A 24148-nucleotide genomic window follows, 5' to 3' on the forward strand; every position below is an offset into this window, starting at 1 on the left:
CAAATGAAGCAGAAGTTTTTAAATTACATTTCCTTAATGAATCTTGGTGTTTTCAACTTCAGTCACAGTATTTTTAGTGGTAGATTTAAAATGTGTTGCCTGTTTAGTTTAGAAGTTTTTAAACAATACTGTCTTTGCTTGGAAATATTTTAAGCAATACGTTTGCTTATTAGATAGATACCTAATTGAGTTAGATGTCTAACAGGATACTTGGTTCTGTAAGATTACAATTGTATTCTTAGAACTATCAGTGACTAAAGGACCAAACTGTTTATGAGGATGGGCTTTTTGTTTATAAATTCAGTTGCATGTTTATTTCTAACAGCTTGAAATAGGGAGTGTTAGAATGTCCTCAGACACAAGTCGTGAATAGGTTTTATCCTGCGGTGACCAGATAGCAAGACCTTTCTGCTGGCCAACTGAAAATTGGAGGCCATGAGTATTATCTTGCTCTGTTAATTTTGGCAGCTTTAAAAGTTGTCCAGACTATGAGATGTTTTTTGTAGATAAGTCTATAAAGGGAAAAATGTCTTTGAAGGAAAATAAAGTCTTCTAATTTTATGTGTCCATAACATGGATTTGTGATTTGGTCTAGCTTCAGTAAAAAACGGTTATACTTCTGGGCTCTCACTGGTATCAAGACTGTTTCATTCTTCTTTCCTCAAACTTTGTCCACCTATTTTTAATACCTTCTTAACTGAAAACAACTTGCCTTTATAAATTTCAGCAAATGAATTTTGAATCTCTGCAGATTTTTTCAAAAGATTGAATCCAGATACATCATTTTTTTGTAGATGTGTCCAAAGAATAATTAGGAGACACCCAAATTATAAACCATTAACAACTGATTCATCTTACACACTATATTGTTTAGTGTATGCATGTAATTTGACCATATAAACTTACATGTTAAAATAATTTTTGTCTTAAAATTGTCTGTATCCAACTTTTATGTACTTTTGGAGTTTCAGATAGATTTTGCTCTTAAGAAATTTGGTTTTATAGTTTGTACGCCATGAGGGACATTAAAAACTCATATGCTTTGATCAGGTAAATTTAGAAAATGAAGTCTTAAGAATTCTAATGCAGGACCTCATGCTATGTAAACTGCTATTTCTAATATCTCACTGTATTTTAACATCTTCTCTAGCATGTTTTACCTTTTGCCCCTTTAATATATTTAGCCCTTGGAGATACTAGATATAACATGCTTTGCTAAATTTATGTTGCTTCAGGAGGAAAAATATCCTGATTCTATTGAATTGATTTCATAACTCAAATATATGACTAGCATATCTGGTCAGTTGACTGAGCCTACTGCTTTTTCATTTTGAACCTATTCAGTTCATTTGCTCCTACTTTTTAATATCCTCAGGTGTTTCTTTGTGTTTCTGCAGACGGTGTACTTGATCTATCCACTAAGAAAAGTCCATGTGCTGGCAGCGCTTCCCTGAGCCATTCTCCAGGCTGCTCTAGTACTCAAGGGAACGGGTAAGGAAAAATATTCGTAGCCTTCCACAATTTTATATAGCTAATTCATCAAAGGTTGATGCCAATCTCTCTTGTACATTTTAAAAATTAACCCTTCAGGCTGGGCACGGTGGCTCATGCCTATAATCCCAGTGCTTGGGGAAGCCAAGGTGGGAAGATGGCGTAAGGCCAGGAGTTTGAGACCAGCCTACAAAATATTTAAAATAGTAAAATAAAATCTCTACAAAATATTTAAAAAATTAGCCAGGGGTGGTGGCATGCACCCGTAGTCCGAGCTACTTGGGAAGCTGAGCAGGAGGATTGCTTGAGGCCAGGAGTGCAAAATTGCACTGAACTATGATTGCGCCACTGCACTCCAGCCTGAGCAACAGAATAAAGACCCTGTCTAATTAATAAACAGACAAATAAATAAATATTAAAATTAACCCTTCAGACTAATAGTCATATAGGTGGGCCTTTTGTAAGATGACTTTTAGTCCATCAATCAAGTAAAAGTATAACCTGTGAAATGTAGAATTGGCTAGTACAGATTAATATTCTTTGTTTAGGACAAATAGTAAATACTCATGAATATGGCAAGAATATTTCTTTGGACTTTTTGTTGTTGATTGTTTTGGAGTGTGAAAGCCAAGCTAAATAATTCCAAAGTTTAGGTGTAAAGGCAGTATTATGTGTGAAGTTGCTGATGAAAATTGGGCTCCAGTATTTAACTTGGTATCTCTAGTGGGGCTTGTGTGTATTTGTGTTCATTTTTGTTTGTTTTGGTTTGGTTTTGGTTTTTGGTGGTTCATTTTGAACTGCAACTTTTAACTCTGTGTGGCAGTTCAGAAAGCATAATTGTATGTATTTTTTGTTTTTTAATAGACTGGTTGTAGATGTTGATAGATAATCATCTTATGCTGCCAAGACATTATTACATGCTCAGCTTTGATATTAAAATGAATTCTCTGACTACTTAATTTTATAGTGTAAGAATTGTCTAATGCTCCCTGTGTGTTTAGTAACCATTTAGAAAAAAGTCAGGTATTAAAGAAGATACTTAGATACCATATACAAAAGGAATTTCCATAAAACTGTATTGTGACCAAAAATCAAATTTGTCTAGATATGAAAAATAACTTTGGTAAGTGTAAATATTTAGTTTTATTTAACTTTTAGATTATCAATGTGGGGAAGTTATTTAGATATATATTAAAGGAACAAACGAATGCTAAGTGAACTAACCATTTCCAGCTTACTCTTAATTACCTTCAAATTGAAGGACTTCTTTACTGACTTCTAAAATGCCCCTTCTGTTTTCTCTAAAACTCCACCATTTTCATTTTTCTCCTCTTCTTTATTCAGCCTAAAAATAACTATTAATTTAATCCATTTTGCATAGCTTACTAATTTTTAAGCCTTTCTTTTCATTATGGTTTATACTAGATGAAAGTCAGCATGGTCCCAAATCATTGGGTTCCATTTATAGTTGTGTGATTAAGGACACATGTTGGAAAAGCCCACCTGTAGCTTGCATAAATAAACCCTTTGCTTAAGATTTGCCCTTAGCTTGGCTGCAGGTCCATGTATTATATATGGCTGAAGTTTCTGTGTTTATCCCTCTGAATGGAAAGTGTTTTCTACTTGGTTTTGTTTTATGGGAGACAAATGCACCAAAAGTACTGCCCATCTTTTAGTTGAATATTCAGTGTTATCCTTATTGTGTTATTTACTGATGACAGCATTTCCTGTAGAGTTTTAGAGAACATAGCTGGTTTATCATTATTTCTGCCAAGATCCACTTTTGTGCCTAGTTAATGTAATCATTCCCCCTGGGCATGCTTTGCCAGTTGTCAATCTTAATATTGGTAATCTTTCTCTATTGTGAAAACCGAAACCTTAGGAATTAACTTTGTATAAGTAGTTGACTTTTTAAACATTATTTAAAGCTGTCCACTTGAAATTTTAAAATAGATGTTTGGCATTTCAAAAGAATATTTTAAAAGAAGTTTTTTTTTTTAACCAAAGAAAACTGCTACAAAATTGTTTATGTATCTCTGGCAATAATTATTTTCAGTAGAACTTAAGGAACAAAGTTTTAGAGAAAATAAAGGGTAGGATAATTTTCTTTTAAGCTTGGATTATTTCAAATGGAGAATCATGATACTCATGTATCTGCAACTAATAGTGTTTTAAAATGAAAAAGTGTGGTAAGTTATAATGCAGTGGGTCTTTTGTTTTATTTTGGTTTTTTTCTTCCCTTGGGGCTGGTAGCTATATCTATATTTTTTTTTTTCTAAGCAAAATAATAAATGTTATTTAGAATTGATTTTTTATGATGAACATCAACTTGTTTGTGGGATAAATGAGCAATTATCTACGGGTTCCACCAGTGTCAATGGTTCCAGTTTTATAGCTAGTTGTCATGAATGTTGAATACATTGCACTAAAATAAATAATTTGGCTTACTCTTTTATTACTGTACTTGTTTAGTGGTAACGTCACATTGGCAACACAATTCTGTGTAGATCTATGGAGACTGATGATTACTTTGTAATTAATAATTAAGATGCTATTTTCAGACAGTTGCGCGAAACTTTTTCTCCGAAAATTTGTGAACCCAACCAGAGACCAGCTGACAGGTTTAATTTTTCTTTGCCCAAAAAGCTCCTGATTTTTTTTTTCTTTTTACTTTTTCTTTTTTTGTGAACAAGTTTTAAAACTAACTGCTGAGACCATTTTTTTTTTAATTTTAGAGAAAAATAAATAAATAACACAAAGTGATGTTACCCAAGCAAGGCCTTCTAATAAAGGAGTGGTCCCCTCACCCATCCCTCCCTACCTGTGCAAGTCCTGCTCACATCAGTTTCCTTCCATCCAATTAGGCGACCTGGGAGACCCAGCCAGTACCGCCCAGACGGACTTCGGAGTGGTGATGGGGTACCTCCAAGAAGCTTACAGGATGGAACCAGGGAAGGTTTTGGACACTCCACATCACTCAAAGTTCCACTGGCTCGATCCTTGCAGATTAGTGAAGAACTACTGAGCAGAAACCAATTGTCTACAGCTGCCAGCCTTGGGCCATCTGGATTACAGAATCATGGACAACATTTAATATTATCCAGGGAAGCCTCTTGGGCAAAACCACATTACGAGTTCAACCTCAGCCGTATGAAGTTCAGGGGAAATGGTGCACTCAGCAACATCAGTGACCTTCCTTTTCTTGCAGAAAATTCTGCCTTTCCAAAAATGGCACTTCAAGCAAAACAAGATGGAAAAAAGGATGTGAGCCATTCATCTCCTGTAGATTTAAAGATACCACAAGTTAGAGGAATGGATCTTTCTTGGGAGTCTCGCACTGGTGATCAATACAGCTATAGCTCTTTGGTAATGGGTTCACAAACGGAGAGCGCGCTTAGTAAAAAATTAAGGGCTATTCTTCCAAAACAAAATAGAAAAAGCATGTTAGATGCTGGACCCGATTCTTGGGGCTCAGATGCTGAGCAGTCTACCTCTGGACAGCCATATCCCACATCGGATCAAGAAGGAGACCCTGGCTCCAAGCAGCCTCGAAAGAAAAGAGGGCGTTACAGACAGTACAACAGTGAGATACTGGAGGAAGCAATCTCAGTGGTTATGAGTGGAAAAATGAGTGTTTCCAAAGCTCAGAGTATTTATGGGATTCCCCACAGTACACTGGAGTACAAAGTAAAAGAGAGGCTGGGCACTTTGAAAAACCCTCCAAAGAAAAAGATGAAATTAATGAGGTCGGAGGGGCCAGATGTTTCTGTAAAGATTGAATTAGATCCCCAGGGAGAGGCAGCACAAAGTGCAAATGAATCAAAAAACGAGTAGGAATACTGTAGAGTGCCAATTACTGTACAAACTGGGTGAGCACTACTGCATCATTGTTCAGCTGTCATTGCTTGCACCTAACTTCATTTACTGTGACACTTGTTTCTTTGCAGATTTTGCATTGACTTGTGTATACAGAGGTGAACGGTGCATTCTGAATGTTGCATATTTTAAAATTTTCATGTGCAGTATGGCTCGGAATATTGTTTGGCCTTTTGCATGTTTCTCTACAAAAGAGAATTGAGTTACCTCACAGAGAACAGATACATGGAAGTGGACTCCTTGTCTGTAGAGCCTGCATGCTTTTCTTTCCTTCTGTTTTTTCTTAAGTTATATTTGTTTTTACTTTTAAAAAAAGAAGAGGAAAAAAGCCCCCTTTTAGAAACCACCTCTCTCATATTGGGAGCTTTTATCATTGCAAATTGAAACCATCTTGTAAAATTATTCACATTTCTCTTCTACGATTCAACTAATTGAAGGATTAAACTAAAGAAAAAAACTAGGAACAACAATGAACCTGTGAATTTGAGATATTCGGTTATTCAATGCTTATTATTGATCATTTATAGTTATAGTTTATAATTTTCTTCTCACTCTTAAATTTACTTAACAAATTAGCAAGCTATTTAGTGCTCACCCAGAGGGGAAGGAGGTGGAAAATGTGCACACACTACCTTCAGAAATGCTTCAGTTAATTACTTTGAACACTACCTTTGCTATAATTTCATTTGAGATTTTCTAAGGGTACAATTTGGTCTCACCAACAAGTGAGGATATAGCCTTATCTCGTGGAGGACGAGCTCCTTTCTTACTCAGGAGCAGTCAGGGTACATTACATAAAACAATGGAGGATGCCTCATTTTAGCAAACCAGTTTTTTTGTATTCTTCAATCCTTTTACAGAATTGATCATGTGCTAACGACTGAATATCATTGCAGCAACTAGTTTAAGATGCTCAAGATCTGTTAATTGGGGATGGGAGAAATAGGGAAAGAAATGTGTATAATTATGATACTGCTAAAGTGATACTTAGATTTTACAGCCTCAGTTGTCTGCCCAATATCCATGTTAATAAAGGATCCATGTATGTGGTGAGAGAAAAAAACACCAACCCCGGGGTAACCTGATATGATTTAGGTGGAATATCGGCTCTAACAATAATTCAATCAGCAATCAAGCTCATGGGGATTTCTTTTTTTTTTTTTTAAACTAATCCAAATACTAGTACAAGGGTGGGAGAGGTGGTTTTTCTAGTTTTTATTTAATTTTGTTGATTTTTTTGTTTCTTTTTTTGGCATCCTATATAATATCCCCTTCTTAACTTTTTCTGATAATTAACTGATGTTCATGGTTGTTTAGCACACAATTCAGGATCATGTTTGTATAAGCACTCCTTGAAGAACATCTAAGCTTTTTTTTGAGATGGGCTTTTAAAAATTGCAGTACTTAAATTCGGAAAGTTTATTTTCTACAGTTTTTGCAAAAATAACAGATAAGTAAAGCCCATGGAATTTAATTCTGCATTGTGACCAAATTAAAATTACTATTTGTGTAAAACAAAATCCACACCACATATACCCTATATTCTAATTTGCTGAGAAAGGTGGTCAGGTCCTTCTAAATGCTTAACCAAAAACAAACAAAAATCATTGGAATTTTAATGTAAAATAAAATCAAACTTGGAGCGTTGGTTAGATTGAAGTTGATAATTTCAGATGGATACTAACAATTTGAAGAAAAATAGGTCCAGGTATTCCCAAGGCATAAATTCTTGCCTGGAAACTTTGGAGCAATTAATTAAATTAGGATAAGGATAGTTTTCCCTCAGCAACCTGTGTGTTCAAAGGTTAGGCACACCATTGCTGTTAGTAAACGTGAACTGCTCATTCTTGACATAGCCTGGGTGTGGGTTCCTCTTTTGATTTGGTGGTTTTGTGTAGCAGTTTAATCAGTGGATGACTGAGCCTGTTTCCTCTTAGCTTTCTAGTCTTCTCAACATAAAAAGCAGTTTGGGTTTGGTAGCAGTGTATGACTGCGATATTTTCTCGCCTAGCTGGAAGTTGCAATAAAAAATACATTATGAAATGTGTGGTTTTCATCTGCAGTTGAAAGAAGTTGTAGAAAGTTTGCTGAAAGCAAAGGCCTAAGCTTATGAAGGAACACCTCCTTTGTTCCACACTCAAGGATTTGTCAGCACACAATTAATTGCAGCTAGAGTGCCTTTTTGCATGTTTGGGGTATTCAGTAGCCCAAGATTGCTGCAAAAAGGTCCTTTGAGAAATTAATTTGTGCTTGCTTTTATCCCCTCTCAGAAATTTTCTGATATCGCTTAAAGGCCCATTTAAAAATCTGGCCCTAAAAGTTCAACTTTTGTAGAGTTTTACTGTTCAGAGAGGTTTAATCCTATGTGGTAGTCTATATAAGTGATGTATGAGTTGAGTTATGTAAATTTTGTCATTGTAGTGTACATGGAGTGATCATTCTACTAACATAAATATTTTCTATGTGTGTTTCAGTGGATGACAATCGAGCAGCAGAAGAATGGTGTGCCTACCCTTTAATGCTGCAGTTTAAATAAGAGAACTTGTATTGTGTCATTTCAGATTGTAGGCTGAGAGTTGTAAATAGTGAAAATTTGAGTACTTCTATTATTTGTTTTGGTTAGAAAGTGAATTTTAAAAACAAACCAAACTCTAAACTTTCTCAGATTAAAAGTCCTGAGACCTGAAGATTGTAATATTCATGTCTGTGAAGCTTTTAAACATTACACTTGAGATCAGTCATGACTTGATATTCAGGTAAATTTTTTTTTCCAAGAAGCTTTTGAATAAGCATATTTCCTCCAAAGGTCTCTCTCTCTCTCTTTTTTTGAGTGTAGATTATTTTAAAGCACTAATTGCATTACATTGGTAACTGCAATATAAAATAGCCATTATTGTTTTGTGAAGCATGGTTGAAATTAGATAGTGGTCCCTTTTAAATTTCATGAGCCTCTCAAAAAAAAAAACTTAAAAAAAAAAAAAAAACAAAGCTGCTGAATATTTCAAAAGATATATATTTTACCTTATTGTAGGTTTTGTAAAGTTAGTTTGTAATATTCAGGTGCACTTTTAATGTTAAATTTTGTGTTCAGAGTTCCATTATACCATGTGTTTCTTGGAGGTGGCTCATCACATGGCTGGCTGTCAGTCTTGGTGCCGCAGTGATTCCTTAATATTTGATTTCTCTCTTGATTTGCCACTGTTCTGTATTGGCACTTTCAGTGTAGATATTCTGGTTTGGGGATGTCTTCATAAATGTGTAATAGAGATTGGTCTATTCGCATGCTTAAGTTCTGTTAATCAGAGTTTTGTGTGGCCCAAACAACAGTTGACCATTTTTATGGTATGGGAAAGTGTAGTTCACGACTGTCTTTGTCACAAAAGCCTTTTTTCCTTACATTTTCCAGTAAGCAAATGATGACATTACTCAAATTGTATAACATTATTTGAACTATTGATAGGAGATAATGTATTTAAAATAAATTTTTGCATTTTTAAAGAGAGAAACATTGATATATAGAATAGATAAGCTATGGCACTATAAAATCAAAAACACTAAATAATTCTGTTGAAGAATATCTAGTTGGTATTTTTATCTATAGCTTTCCCATTTCTGAGACAGCATAGTCATCAAGCTTGACAATAATGTAGTGTATTATAATACTTTGTTCAGTAGGCTTACAAATGACTCTGAATTATGTTTGTGATGAGCTATATATACTTTTTTCTGTTCCCCAAATACCATGAAGGACAAGGTCTCTCTTTCAGGAAAAGTAATTTATATTTGTGTATAATACTTTTTAATATTCAGTTTGTTGTTATTCTGAAGTTTAGATGTTGCTTGATAAACCTTTGCTGCAGCAGATCATGAATATGAGTAAGGCTTTGTGTGATAATAGGGGTCCTTATGTGAAGTTAATTACTGTTCAGTTCTGGTGAGCAAGCTCAGCAAGTGTGAAATGTGTATTAGCTTTATTTGGTACACTTTTACTTTACAATATTGAAGTGCTTTTAGAACTCTGGTTATCTTATATAAACCATTACCTCAACCAATTGGCATTTCTATTCCCCAACATTTTACCTTAGCTAAAATGTGAGCTATATGGGATCAGATAGTAAAACGATAAAAGGCACAATGAGAAGTTTAGTTCCCAATTTTCTGGAGAGAACTCTAAATTAGACTAAAAATGACTACCTGTTAAGGCCCGTATCATAACTACCTTCTGTCATTAGGCAGTACATAGCAACCTTTGAGCTGCTGTGTGGTCTCCCCCTACCCCAAGTAAGCACATAGTGCCAGGCCTGGTTCTAAGCCTTTGTGATTCTCTTACATCTAGGTGACCCGTAATAGTGAAGCTTGGATTCAGTTATTTTCATAAAACAAGTTAATAAGTCAGCTCAATATTAAAACCTGAAAATACTTTGAGTAGTTAACAGCAGATATGACAGATCAATGTAATTTTCTTTAACAGCTTTTATCCTTGTAGATTTCATCTGAAACTACGTTTTTGCTTTCATAATTCTTCTTTGTTGACCTAAATGCCAGAGGTTGTTTTCGTATGAACCACTCTTTTCTATATATTCAGGTTGTTGTCATTGGTGATAGAATAGGGCAATAGACCAGATTGCTCCACTTAATGTTTTATAGGAGATTTTGAAAGTTATGGGTTAAATTTTGACCTTCATGAAGATATCAAAGATTATTTTCCTTGTTACCTTTCTATTAGAATTAGGTCTTCATTAATCCTGTGGTCAGGCCAGTATTATTAAACCTGATGGCTTTAGCAAAACAGCCCATTTAGGAGACTGTTAAGCTATATAGGGATTTTTTAAAAAGCTAATTGCTTTCAAAATCTACTGAAAAGGAAAAAAAGGTATAATTGTGGTACAAGGAATGCAGACCTCCAGACTCTTTCTTCTTAGTTTATTTTGGATTAATTCTGTCCTGGAGACTTGTATAGGATTTGTGAACACAGTGACTGAAGGGAAAATGGAGGAAATTCTTTGCATATCTTCTTTTATTCCCAAGTAATCTTTCAGTCACTCTTTAAAAAAACAGACATTAGACCTGTAGCATAACACTGTAGCTGTATGTCCTAAGTGTTATGAAGGAGATTGCGGGGGGCAGGGTGGAGTAGGATGGGAAAGCATGTAGATTTTTGAGAAGAGGCTAAAGATTCTGCCCTATAATACTAAAAATGAGTCACAAGATAATGTGGTAAAGTTGGGCCATCTTCGTTTGATAGAAAAATCTTTTAGGTTCTTTGAAAATGAGAATCAAGGCTAATTAATGTTGAGTTGACAAACAGTAAAATATATGTTAATTCTGCAACTATTTGGGGGGTAATTTTAAGGTTTCCAGTTCATTTAGAGCTGTCTGTATCAATAAAAGCTAAAAAGCAAGCACTTTTAGTTAATCATAGATTTATTGGATGTAGCAAATATTATAATATTTAATCTTTATTGTTTGAATGTGGAAATGAACTCTTTACCCCATCTTGAACTGTCATTGTACAGGTTCAAGATGATCTTTTCAACACTGGAAATAACCCTACACACATACCAAAAAATCTAAAGCAGTAAGACATATTTGAAGATCCATACCTCTTAAACTTTTTAGATTTGTCTTGGGAAAGAATTTATGAACGTATAACCAGTATTAGTGCAGTCTTGGGTTCCTTGTTCTGCATAATTGCACCCTTTCTCAGGTATGTCCTGAAAAATAAATTTTAAAATAATCTCTTTAGAGATTAGATTCTCAGTGGATAGTGTGTAAGGGGACTGGGGGTGGGGGGTTGGGGGTAGTTGGACACAGGACACTGACACAGTAGAGCAGGGATTTTTAACAGTCAATAGCCAAATAGAATTTCAATCTAGAATATTTTTACCCCCTCAGAATGAGTGAAACAACTTCTATTATTTGGTATACCTGGTGCTACACTCCCAAAAGTCTTTTCTTTCATCCAGGTGACTCTTTTTTTTTCCTGCTTGGTGGAAGGGTATATAGTAAACTTTTACTGTCACTAGGAAAGCACTTGTCCAAAATGTTTAAAGTACTAGAAAAGGGATAATTCAGCACTTTTTCTGTTACAACACTAAAGTCTTAATTTATCTTCAGAGTCTTAGGTACTGTAAGTTTTAGGATGATTATTTAAAAATATAAAACATACTACATAATATGGGGTCAGATCACATTTATATAAATCTTATTTTAAAAAAAGACAATATCATTTTGTACCTTTCTAGCAGTTCCAAGTGATTGCTTCATTTTGTCCATTTCATTAAGCATTCAGGCTTAAGAATTTGGAATTTGAGAGAAGGTGAGGGGGAAAATTCCCCAAAATGAAAAATTGTGTCAGACCATTTTAGAAAAATAAATCACTAGGAAAATGGGTAGGGATTCTCTCCCCCTTTAAGTCTTCAGGGAATGAGCAGTATTTAGAATCTTTGGCTGAAATTCAAGCCTTTTTACTGTGTAAATTTTTAATATTAATTCACTGACATGCTTTTTACACCAGAGGACTGAAAATGGATCTTAATGTTTTTAAGTTGTGGAAGGGTATATTTCTAAAATGAGGGGGGGATAATTAACTAGGTTAGTATTACCAGCATTAGTAAGTTTAAGGAATTTTAGTATGTAATAGCAAAGTGTTTGATTAAAAGTCTAATCCTATATTGTTAGTCAAAATTAGTTACATTCTGATCTAGGAAAGATATAGTCATTGGATATTGATATGCTGTGCTGTCAGAAAACCAGACTAAGATAGAAACCTTTATCTGACTCCCACATGTTGCTTGTTCTGATGGGATGTATACTTTATAGCAGTTTATTGCTGCTTTGGAAAAAAAATGTATAAACTATACATTTGGAGTGTTTGCATATAATTCTTCATAACCTCCACTTTAAACTGTCAGACATTGGTATTTTATCAGTCCATACTGTTCAGTAAAACTAATGTTCTTAGGAATCCAACTTGTACACAGTTTTAAAACCCTCAGGGACAGTTTACACACTCTTCTCACTCAATTCAGGTACTTTGATGCTATTCTTAAACCTAACAGTGACTTGTATTTTTCTGTTTTGCTTTTATTTCGACGTGCTGGTAGCACATCTTTGATGAATGTCAACTTAAAAACTCAGTTCAGGTATCCAGGTATAACTCAGCCAAACAGATTTTAAAGCTGCATATAACTCTCCAGCACACGGTGCCTCACACTCTTATAGTGGCATTCTATATATTCAGTTATTACTACTGAGCAGATAATACGGGGGTTCCTGTTAACAGTGTATTTTTTAAAAAATGTGCATAAGTGTATAGCCAGCACACTTCACCTGCCCACCCACGACCCACCCACACATCCACACACACACACACACACACACACAAACTATATATTTTTAAATGCCACTAATAGCCAGCACAATGAAAACAAAAGACATTCCTAGCTGCTTCTGTAAACTTTAACAGATGCAGTTCCTCCTTGATGTGGCTCTTGCTTCTTCACCATAACTACTATTAAATTCAAGCACTGGTCCTTGGGTGTCTGACCTCTACATTCTAGTTTATGCAATGTCTTTAGAGAATTTTGTGCACTGGCCACTGTGATGGAACCATTGGGCCAGAAGTGCTTTGAGTTTATCAGTAGTGATTCTGCCAAAGTTGGTGTTGTAACATGAGTATGTAAAATGTCAAAAAATTAGCAGAGGTCTAGGTCTGCATATCAGCAGACAGTTTTATTATATTTTGTAGCCTTGAAGTCCTCAGTGACAAGTTTCTTCTGATGTGAAGTTCTAATTCCAGTGTTTTGGTCCTTCACATCTTTGTTAAGACTTCTCTCTTAAAAACTTTTGTTTTCTACAGTACTGTCTGTGGTTAACAAAATAGATTATTCCTCTGCTCTAATATTTGATATCTTACATTTAAAAGAAATTCTCTCCATATATAAAGCCCATAGCCTTTGGAGATAATGGAAAATGGCATCTTTCAGATTTCTAGAAGTTCAAGTGTCATGCAACAAAACAGGAACCCCCTTTACTCTTATGGACCTCATTTCAATATACTGTTTACAGTTTGACGGAATTGTATAATTTAATATTTCTCTTGTACTGTAGTTTATATTTATTTACAGATTTTTTTGTACTGTGTGATTTGAACTTTTTGTTCTTTGCTATGATCAATGTTTATGTAGTAGAGCACTTATGATCACAAATTAAGTTTTTTGGTTTGATTGCACTACATTAAATTTTTTAATGCAGTTCTGATTTTTGACTGGACTAAAATAAGCTGTGTCTTAATGTATGTGATGAGTACTTAAAATTTTAATCCATGTGGTCCCCCCCCCTTTTTTTTTTTTGCATTGTATGTCAGAAGCGCTAGTTCTTTCGTGCATGTGTAAGATTTAATGGTTCCATTGTATTATTTGACCATGACATTTTGGAGAAACATTCCCAGCTGTAATGTTGTGTATGGTAGTTCTCACTGGATGCTAGACTTTTCAAAACCACTATTCTTCTAATAAATTTTGTTGTGAAAAACTGTTTTAAAAGGTTGGTTTCTGCTTCTTAAGATTTTAATGGTTTTTTTAAAATTCACAAAATGGGTTGAGTTAGAAGTGCGCTGTAAATGCACATGGTAATCAAAGATTTTTTTTATGATAAATTTTTTCCAGATGAAATCTTCTTAGATAACTAGAAGTTGATGATACAAAATGGTACTTTAATATTCAGGTACAATACTGCCTTGTAACTCAGTGCCTTTACTAATTTGATTCCCCTACCCCCACTACCTCAGTTCTCTTCATTGGATTGTTCCCTTTAAAAACTCTTTTCAGCTAACTAAGATATTGATATTTTCATTACACGTTCTTCTGGCTGGACTTAGTTTTTCATAGTTTTCTTTTTCTTTTTTTTTTTTTTTTTCATACTTTTCTTAGAGTAAAACTTTATTCTGGGATTACTTGCCAAAAAAGAATAATTTTTGTTTGCTGTTTAAGTCATAAGTACAAAAGCAACATTGTCAGTCAATTAAGGTTATTACAGTAGTTCTGATTCTTGGGAGGATGCTGATAATTCCTTTTACCAGGACAAAGAATAGAATCTGTGTTGCTCAACATTTATGTTATGGTTTTTAGAAAGTGGATGTATAAAGAAGTTTTATATTATAGAATGGTTCCTGTTGTAAAGTGGTAAAGAGAAGAGCTGAATTATAGTGCGTTAAAATTAGAAATAGTTCACAAAGCTTTTTCAAGCTCATGAATATCTAAATAACATGGCCTTACCAGTTTATGTCTGTGTATATGTACCTTTAATTACATTTTGTCTTCCAAGAGTCCTAAATAAAAACTTGAATATACAGATGATTTTACTTAGTTCACCCTTACCCCAGTGCATCTCCAGCAGTAGCCTTGAGTGGTTTGCAAAGAGAGGAGGAGTGGGGGGTGGCCATAAAGGACTATTAATTTCTAGAGCACCCCAGAGAGGATGGTAGATATAAAAATATTTGCTTATCCTCATACTTCAAATTTTAAAAAATATGTATACCTCCTTTTTCCTTCATCTAACATTCATGAGGTAAACACTTGAGAAATAACACTAAATCTTATATAAGGTATTATGGGAGTTTTTTTTAATATTTTAATTTTACAGAGGGGTTGGAATCCTTTAAATAACTATTAATTGAGTAATAGTTAATAAACCATTAAGTAATAATAGTTAATTACTTAGGAGTGCTGTCATTGTGTCAATTTTAAATGATTTACTGTATGACAACAAAAATAGAATTTGCTGCTGTTAAGTTTTAGGATATACCACAGATTTTTATCATCCTAAAACTTAAAAGTGTCAAGACTAAGAACCTCAAGAGAACATGGGGAAAAAAGTTAAAATGTAGAAAATCATATAAAAATCATGAAAAATTCAGGGCACTATCAAATGTCCAAACTGCCTCTTACTTTCACCTGAAAAGAAACTAAGAATATTTGTCAGAAGCATATCAATTTATTTCTTGAGAGTAGAAAATATTTATGTTGCTGGCATCTATCATGGGAACTGTTAAAATGTCTTTTGGGGCTGGGTGTGGTGGCTCACACCTACAATCCCAGCACTTTGGGAGGCTGGGGGTTGGGGGGGTGGGGTCACTTGGAGCCAGGAGCTCGAGAACAGCTTGGGCAACATAGCAAGACCCGATTTCTACAAAAAATAAGAAAAAATTAGCCCAGCATAGTACCTTGCGCCTATAGTCCCAGCTACCTGGGAGGCTGAGGCAGAAGGATCACCTGAGCCCAGGAGTTCAAGGTTACAGTGAATTATGATCGTGCTACTGCACTGTAGCCTGAACAAGCAGAACAATACCGTCTCTTAAAAAAGGTCCTTTTGTTTGTTTCTGTCGGACCCCCATACCTCCTTTAGATTTAGATCCCCAGTCTGTGTACACACTGCCCTGCAAGATGGTGGTGTGGGTTTTTGTTTGAGATTGTTGTTAATTGTTACAGAAGTAGTACATACCCACTGCAATGAGAATCTTGCCTGGATGCCAGCTCCTCTCAGTCCCACCCCAGGGAAACCATGCCCAATACAGAATAGCCTCCAGCGATTGGCCTCTCTTGGGCCCCTCAGTTATAACTTCTCCTTACTTCCCCTTACCCACCTTTAAAGGAACATCATGATATGATTCACTTTCTCTCACTTGGGGAATGAGCACCTCTGTGTGTATTCTGTTTAAGCAGTGGTATTTTTCTAGTCCCATTATTGTCCTGGTCATTTAAAATTAAAAGGCATTTTCCCCCAAAAAGCAGCATAGATTTTACTTCTCTACCTTAGAAACACAAAAACAAAAAAAGAAAAGAAATGTCTAGTCTCACTGGCTGTGTCATGAGCTCTCATGTAATCCTGACCTTCTAAAATGTCAGTTATGCCTTTAACATCCAGATCTCTCTTTAACCTGGTTTCAGTAACTCAGTAAGGCTCGTGATACTCTTTTTCAGTGCATATCTGCCCAAGGCAGAGGTCTGTCCTCTTTGTCTGAAATTAATGTATTATTTTCTAAAGTCTATTTCAAAATGTTTTCTAAGAATTCTTAGTTATAATATTTATTACTTATTAGACTAATAATTTAGGTTTGTGTTCTCACCAAATCAGTATTTAGTTATATCGCTTAGGCATATTTGTTCCTTCACTTTCAGGAACTATCATTTATTTAATTTATGCCATCTAGTTCAAAACCCTGTATCTTTCACAGCCTCTGAACCCTTCTTCCTTTTTTTTTTTTGAACACCAAATGTAATGTATTCAATCTTGAATGGTTATACCAGTGATGATAGGAACAAAAATCAGTTTGAGGGGGGGAAATACTTTAGAAGTAAAGAGTTTGTCAGAGATGTATGTTTTGTAAGGCTGTTACATTTCCAGAGAGGAGTTGGGGGCACTGGACTGTCATGCTTAATTGGCCCTTGCTCTGACTTCCTGCTCTTCAAGCAACTTTCTGATTGTGTTTTGTCATCCCACGTACATTTGCCTATCGGGTGCAAATGTTAAAGAGTGAACAAGAGAATCTCCTTGATAGTTATATTTTTCATTATAGTTTAGGAAATTTGACAATCTGGTTAAAATAGGAGATAAAGTATATAAGCCTTAAACTCCTATCATATTTATAAGATCTCTGAATAGTAGCCCTGAGATACAGAAAATCTAGTAAACTATAGATCATTAAATATGAAATGTCCAATTTTGAATCAAAAGTGTAGTTTAGTATATCTCAAGAAGCAGTACAATTAAACTGTGCACCTAAACCATCAACAGTTTTGCCATCTTAACAGTAGCTTATTTATGCCAGCAGCAAAGAAGCCTGGAGAGCAAGTGGCGATGAAATCACAAAAGATGTTTTCCACAGCTTTTTGAGAATTGAATGTTTTTCCTTGCAAGAAGTAGTCCAAAATCTGGAAGAAGTGGTAGTCAGTACAAGGTCTGGAGAGTTCCAAGTCCAGCTTCTGTAGTTTGAGCAGCATTCTTTGTGTGACATGTGGTCAAGCATTTTTCTTGCAAGAGGATTGGCCTGTCTCTATTGACTAGTCTCTGCTGCTTAATCACAAGCATCATCATCATTTCATCCAATTGGTTGCAGTATCCGCTGTAATCAATTGACCAGGTTTCATGAAGCTGTAGTGGATAATACCAGTGCTGGACCACTAAAGAGACACCATTAGCCTTTTTTGATGAATATTTGGTTTGGACTGTGTTTCAGCACTTAATCCAACCATTGTGCCAAATGCTTGCAATTGTCAAGAAGAATCCATTTTTCATCACATGTAACAATACAGTGTAGAAGTGGTTCACCTTTATGTCATGACAGCAAAGAAAGGCAAGCTTCAAGACTATTTCTCTTCTGACAGTCATTTAATTCATGCAGAACCCATCTATCCAGCTTCTGTACCTTGCCGATTTGTTTCAAATGGTCCGATATTGTTGGAATAGTAATGTCAAAACTTGCTGCTAATCTGTGTGTAGGTCATCATTATCCACCTTGGTCTCAGGTTGCCCAGGTGGCTCACTTTCAAGATTAAAATCACCGCAGTGAAACTTCTCAAACCATCAACATACTATGTGTTCATTAGCCACATCCTTCCCATACACTTCATTGATATTTTGAGCTGTCTGCACTACATTGGTTCCACAATGGAACTCATATTCAAAAATAGCACAAATTTTTGACTTATCCATTGTTTCGCAAAAATTGCTCCAAAAAAAATTTGAAAGATAATTGCATGCCAAAATGTGCGTTTGAAAGACTGAAGATGTACCCTCACAATAAATAAAATAAGAAGTGTCAAAGTGAAATGTCAGAGATATAAACTGTCAAACTTAGTACTTAAGGAAATTGAACATTTCATACTTAATAACTTAATACAACTTCATGCCTGTAAGGCCCTCTGAAACATCTCTCCTTTCCCCTGGTTTAGATTGTTAATTCTTAATATTTTTATCCTTTGTTCTGGCCACTTTTAATGGACTTGATTGAGGACATGGTAAATTTAGAAGGCTATTACAAAGGGATTATGTGCCTTTTGTTTTAGATCAGTAATTCTTAAATATTTTTCCACTCCACACATTTGAACAAATATGTTGCCATTAGCAGTGTGGGCTCACTGAGGCTGGGACTCTTCCAGGGTGAAGAGAGAGATACATTCTGCATTTGACTCCATACAGACACCATCCTCCATGATTCTGATCTCTGGGAAGGGATAATTAATTATCTTCAGCCCCAGTTTTGAGAATTGCTTTTCCTGTCTAAATCTGTCTAGATTCAGTCTAAATCCAAATTTAGATAATTTAGAGAGTAGGTATTGGAGAGAGTACTTGAATCCATCACTAGGTGGATTTCAACCACCTAGAAATCAGATATTTAACTGCTTTATTTTAAAACATCACTTTCTATTCTGTGATCTTACGAACATTATTTTTCATTTTTTTATATCACTTTTGCCTACCCTTTTACTGCGTCTCCTAGTCCAGTTCTATGGAAAGAAAACTTTATTGTTCAGTGGTTTAAAGGTACAACTGTATGTGACTTTCTAGAGAGTAAAAAAAAAAATCTCCACACCCCATGCCCACCTTCTCCATTATATGTACACAATTCTGTCATAACCCTGGGAATATCCCAATATCCAGGTATGGAAGATACACAGATGTGGAATATCCAAGAGCAGATGCATTTCCCAGTGCAGAGCAAGGACCTGACAGCTGATTACCTAGGCCCGTGAATATACTCACTTTCAGTGCTTAAAGGACCGGAAGTGAGGAATTAGGGGTCATAATTTCAGATTATTGTCTGATAGGAAATACAGTTCTTACCCTATGTAGGGGAGCTAAGCATGCGTTTTTACATTTTATTTAAAGAGAAGAATCAATCCAAATTAATTTGTAACTCTTAACTATAGTCATCTTTGTCTAAAGTTTTCTCTCCCCTCCTGTTTTCCTGGAACTGCCTTTTTCTGCTTCTAACATTAGCTCCTATCCAAACATCATTCACCATGGCTATTGATCTTTTTCAGTCAAGAAGAGTGTATTTTGGTCATCAGTGATGTTGCCTTTGCCCATCAAGCAGTGTAGTTAGAGAGTAGGTATTGGAGAGAGTACCTGAATCCATCTCTCCCAGATTCTAGACTCTTCAACTTGTCGTTTCACCTCTCTGCCACAGCTCTTCTTTATTTGATCTTTTACCCTAAGACAACATATGCAGTGGCTGTGCCCCATTTATATTAATATTAACCAAGGAATCCTTTCCTTCAGGAATTAGGCCTTATGGTATTGGTTAAGCAGGCAAGTTCAGTTGTGTCTAACCTCTGATCCAGATAAACATCATTGAGTGAATCATTAAAGATGGGGTTGTGAAACAACACATGTTCTTAAACTGTGCCTTTTAAAGGGCTTATGAATATTATCTTATCCTTTTACCACACCCTTAAGAATTAGGCATTGAGCTGAATATAGGAAGACAAAGTGGTCAAGGTCATACAGGCCATCTCTCACCAAGGAGATAAGCTCAAAACTAATACAGGTAGTTGGAAGGCAGGTTTCCCCTTTTCTTTTACGGGAAATGGGAGCCCTTCTTCCCATTTACCAGTCCCTGTGATCTTAGTGCACTTTAGTGGTGGTGTTCAGTATTTCTGATTAATAAATAATTCACTTAACTATTACAAAGAGGTCCCCTTGAGCAGAAGCAGCATGAACTTGAACAAGTGATTTCAATATCTATGATGAATTATGATTCTTAAAAAGGTCTTATTTAGTCAGATGTGAACAGTAATAGAATACAGAACTATACTGAACTAAAACATAGTGCTTCCCAGACCTTCAGTTGAGTTGAGGAAATGGTTTGCAAGACAGAATATCACCTCTCTCTGGTTTCCCTAAAGCTGCCTAACAGTGTTCTAAATTAATGCAAATGCCATATTTAGACTATTAAAGATCTAAGGCTATTGAGAAAACTGTGTAACTAGAAGCAAAGGTAAAGACTAGCTGTTTAAAACTTAGGAAAACCTGGCTAACACCCATTTTTTAAACATGAAAAAACCATGGTCATAGAATTAAACTTGAGAAAGTTGAAGTTAATTTTAAAAATTAAATATTCAAATGATAAATTAAAATTCATCTACACTTAGGTGCTATTGAGAAAAATTCTGGAAAAAAATATAGTAAGAAGCTGAGTAATTTAGAGCATAGCCAAAAATGATTTTATTACTATAGTTGTAAGGTTAACTATTACAATAGAGCCATTTAATGATACCTGGACAAAGGTTAGTATTATTGTGAAGGCTCTCAGATTGAGAAACTTAAAAACATCTCAATATGTATATAATAGAACTCATCAGACACATACACACCCTAACAACCACCAGTTACCAGTTTTGTTGTCTCTGTTCCTATCTTAGTAAATGGTGCTGTCCAGGAAGCGTCTTAGATGCCCCCTTTCCCTCCCCTCTCTTTTTGCTAGGAGAAAACATGAAATGTGGTCCCTACCTACAGTCAAGTAGCAAAAAGACAAATTAAGTCAGTAAAAGATAAAAATTGCAGGATAAATATACTAGGCTCCATATAATTGCTAGTGAATTTTACAGAGCACTGTGGCTTAGGATTTCAGGAAAGGATGCAACCAATCCAGGTGGGATAGTTGTGAGCTGGCCAATGATGAACTGGTAAGAGCATCCTGCTGCTGCTTGCTCTCATGATGACCTGTGGTTCACCAATGCATTGTCCCCGATCCTTTCTCCAGAAAACATGCAAATGACCTTTTGTTGGTGTCATTTTCTTTCAAGCAAGATTGCCATTGATGTTTTAATACCAACGTTAAATTGAGACCAGGAGTTTGAGACCAGCCTAGCATAGCAAAACCTTGACTCTACTAAAAATAAAAATAAATTAGCCAGGAGTGGTGGCACACACCTGTAGCCCCAGCCATTTGGGAGGGTGAGGCAGGATGATTGAGCCCAGGAGTTCAAAGCTGTAGTGAGCTATGATCACGCCCCTGCACTTCAGCCTCGGTGACAGAGTGAGATCCTGTCTCTAAAAAAATTAAAAATAAATGAATGAATGAATGATTCTTTTTTTTTTTTTTTTTTTGAGACAGAGTCTCACTCTGTTGCCCAGGCTAGAGTGAGTGCCGTGGCGTCAGCCTAGCTCACAGCAACCTCAAACTCCTGAGCTCAAGCGATCCTCCTGTCTCAGCCTCCCGAGTAGCTGGGACTACAGGCATGCACCACCATGCCCGGCTAATTTTTTCTATATATATTTTTAGCTGTCCATATAATTTCTTTCTATTTTTAGTAGAGATGGGGTCTCGCTCTTGCTCAGGCTGGTCTCGAACTCCTGAGCTCAAACGATCCGCCCACCTTGGCCTCCCAGAGTGCTAGGATTACAGGCGTGAGCCACCACGCCCGGCCAGAATGAATGATTCTTAAGTTTGGTGTAGCCTGTGTCAGCCTCTCTGATGCTACTGTTTTTTAGCATCCAAATTCTGTATTACCTTGTTCCAGGTTAGAGTTCAGTGGATCCTAATAATGTTTCTTTAGTATGTCTTAGCTGTGAAAACACGCCCTCTCCTTTCCAAGGTGCTGTGAAATACATACATACCTACCTATGGTTGTTTTTTGGAGTCTAGCTTGAGCCATATTGCCACACTCATTGCTTCAGGGCTGGTTGCATGATCCTTTAGAAAATCATGTATTAGTTGAGGGTAATGAAAGTACTGAGGTACAAATTATTGAAACGTGGGAGACAGCAGCAGATACAAGTCTCTCAGCCAGGAAGAACACTTGATAGCACATCGCTTCAGAGGAAAGTGATTCCTCAGTTTGCTTCATAGCACTCTGTCTTCTCCGTGCCTGCATGCCTTGATTTCATTAATCTCCACACATATTGTTAATTCCCAACACCAAAGCTTGCTTCCAGAGCCCAGCCACAGGCATGAAGTAGTGTGCAGAAGATTTTTGCAGAGACTTGATGATTACGCTTCTTGAATGGGGGAGAACCATTTATCTCTCCAGTTTTTTCTACAGTAAGATGACATTATATTTCTTTTTCTTTTTTTTTTTTTTTTTTGAGACAGAGTCTCACTCTGTTGCCCAGGCTAGCGTGAGTGCCGTGGCGTCAGCCTAGCTCACAGCAACCTCAAACTCCTGGGCTCAAGCAATCCTCCTGCCTCAGCCTCCCGAGTAGCTGGGACTACAGGCATGTGCCACCATGCCCGGCTAATTTTTCCATATATATATATTTAGCTGTCTATATAATTTCTTTCTATTTTTAGTAGAGATGGGGTCTCGCTCTTGCTCAGGCTGGTCTCGAACTCCTGAGCTCAAACGATCCGCCCACCTTGGCCTCCCAGAGTGCTAGGATTACAGGCGTGAGCCACCGCGCCCGGCCGACATTATATTTCTTAATCTTTTTCACAGACCTTTGTCAACCTTTTTTGCCCTTTTGTGTCTTGCTAAAATGCACTTCAAGTACTTTCCTTGACTCATTGAAAAAGCTGTACTATCTCACTTATTTGTAGTCACCTACCTTGGAAACATCTGGAGAACATCCAGGAACCAGGAACTGAGGAATAAAGGCCTCTGAGTAGCTGAAGTTGTGATTAGAAAATCCATGTACTTACTCATAAGACTGTTCCTCAAGCCCTTATTCAGAGCCTATTTATTTTTACTTAAAATACCATTTTAGCACTTGGGGTATGGTTTCTCAGATAGTAAACATAAAAGTACTCTACTAAAGGTAAAAGTGGGACTGCTCAAATCAGCTGCTATTTGGAAGCCAATAAGATGAAAGATTTTAATAAAATACAGGCTACCACTGTGGCTTTTTTTGTATTTAGGAAGTCAAGATTTAGTTAATTGAGTTAACTCCCAAAACTATCAGTATATTTCAGTTCAGCATAATAAAAATAATAACGAACTTCAGTAATAGTGTACATGTTAATGATCCTGAGTATTGAGAAAGAATAAATTATGTTGAGAGATGATGTGATTTTTTTAGACTTCCATCAGAAAAGTTTAAAATTTTTAAATATTTGGTACTGAAAAGGTAAACTTTAATTATCCAGAAAATTTCCCTTTTGTAAGGAGTAAGAAAGCATTAATACACATTCCTAATCTCCAAATTATTTTCACTGAAGCATTTTTAATTTGATTGGCTGAAAATAATGGTAACTGTTATTTGTGTAAACTTTGTAGATTTTTCCTTGGAGCAATCCTAAGTGGTAGATGGGACAGATGCTCTACTAAGCCCCAAAATAGTTAAGTGTTGTGGGCGAGGTCACACAACTAGTAAGTGGCAGAACTACTTATTGGATATATCCTGTAACACATATTATGCTGTTGGTACCACCTGTTAGATACAGCCACAAAGTTAACTCCTCGAGGGGTCTTTCAGCAGGGACCTTCCTGCTCTCTGCTGCATGAGCTGGAAAGTCTGCAGCTGCATTAGGAGCCTGTTGAGCTCCCTTGTGCATCTCATTGAGTCCGAGAGCTGGAAATGACCCAATAGGCACTTAGCCAAGTGTGTCTTCCCTGGTGTCTTCCCTGTTCTGAAGGAAGAAAATATCTTCCATTCTCACACAGCAGGAGGAGCTTATTCCACGTTGCCTTTTTAAAAAGTTTTATTTAAGTACACTATACAGATATAAAAGTACACATATATTAAGTATACCATTAACACGGATTTTTTCCTAGTTGCTTTTCTTCTTTTCTTCCCTTTGGTACATTTCTGCCCCATTGCCAGGGTGTCCTTCATTCAG

At 36.1% G+C, this 24148-nt stretch overlaps 1 protein-coding gene across 1 annotated transcript in view; it reads left to right on the top strand.

Annotated features, from left to right (window-relative positions):
- LCOR (ligand dependent nuclear receptor corepressor) overlaps positions 1-24148 on the top strand; it is a 59306-nt gene that overhangs the window by 28787 nt on the left and 6371 nt on the right. Inside the window, exon 4 of the mRNA XM_069460219.1 lies at positions 1398-1491. Within this exon, the coding sequence (XP_069316320.1) occupies positions 1398-1491 (94 nt within the window). The remainder of the gene's footprint in view (positions 1-1397; positions 1492-24148) is intronic.

This window comes from Eulemur rufifrons, chromosome 28 (genome assembly GCF_041146395.1).
Source record: "Eulemur rufifrons isolate Redbay chromosome 28, OSU_ERuf_1, whole genome shotgun sequence".
NCBI lineage: Eukaryota > Metazoa > Chordata > Mammalia > Primates > Lemuridae > Eulemur > Eulemur rufifrons.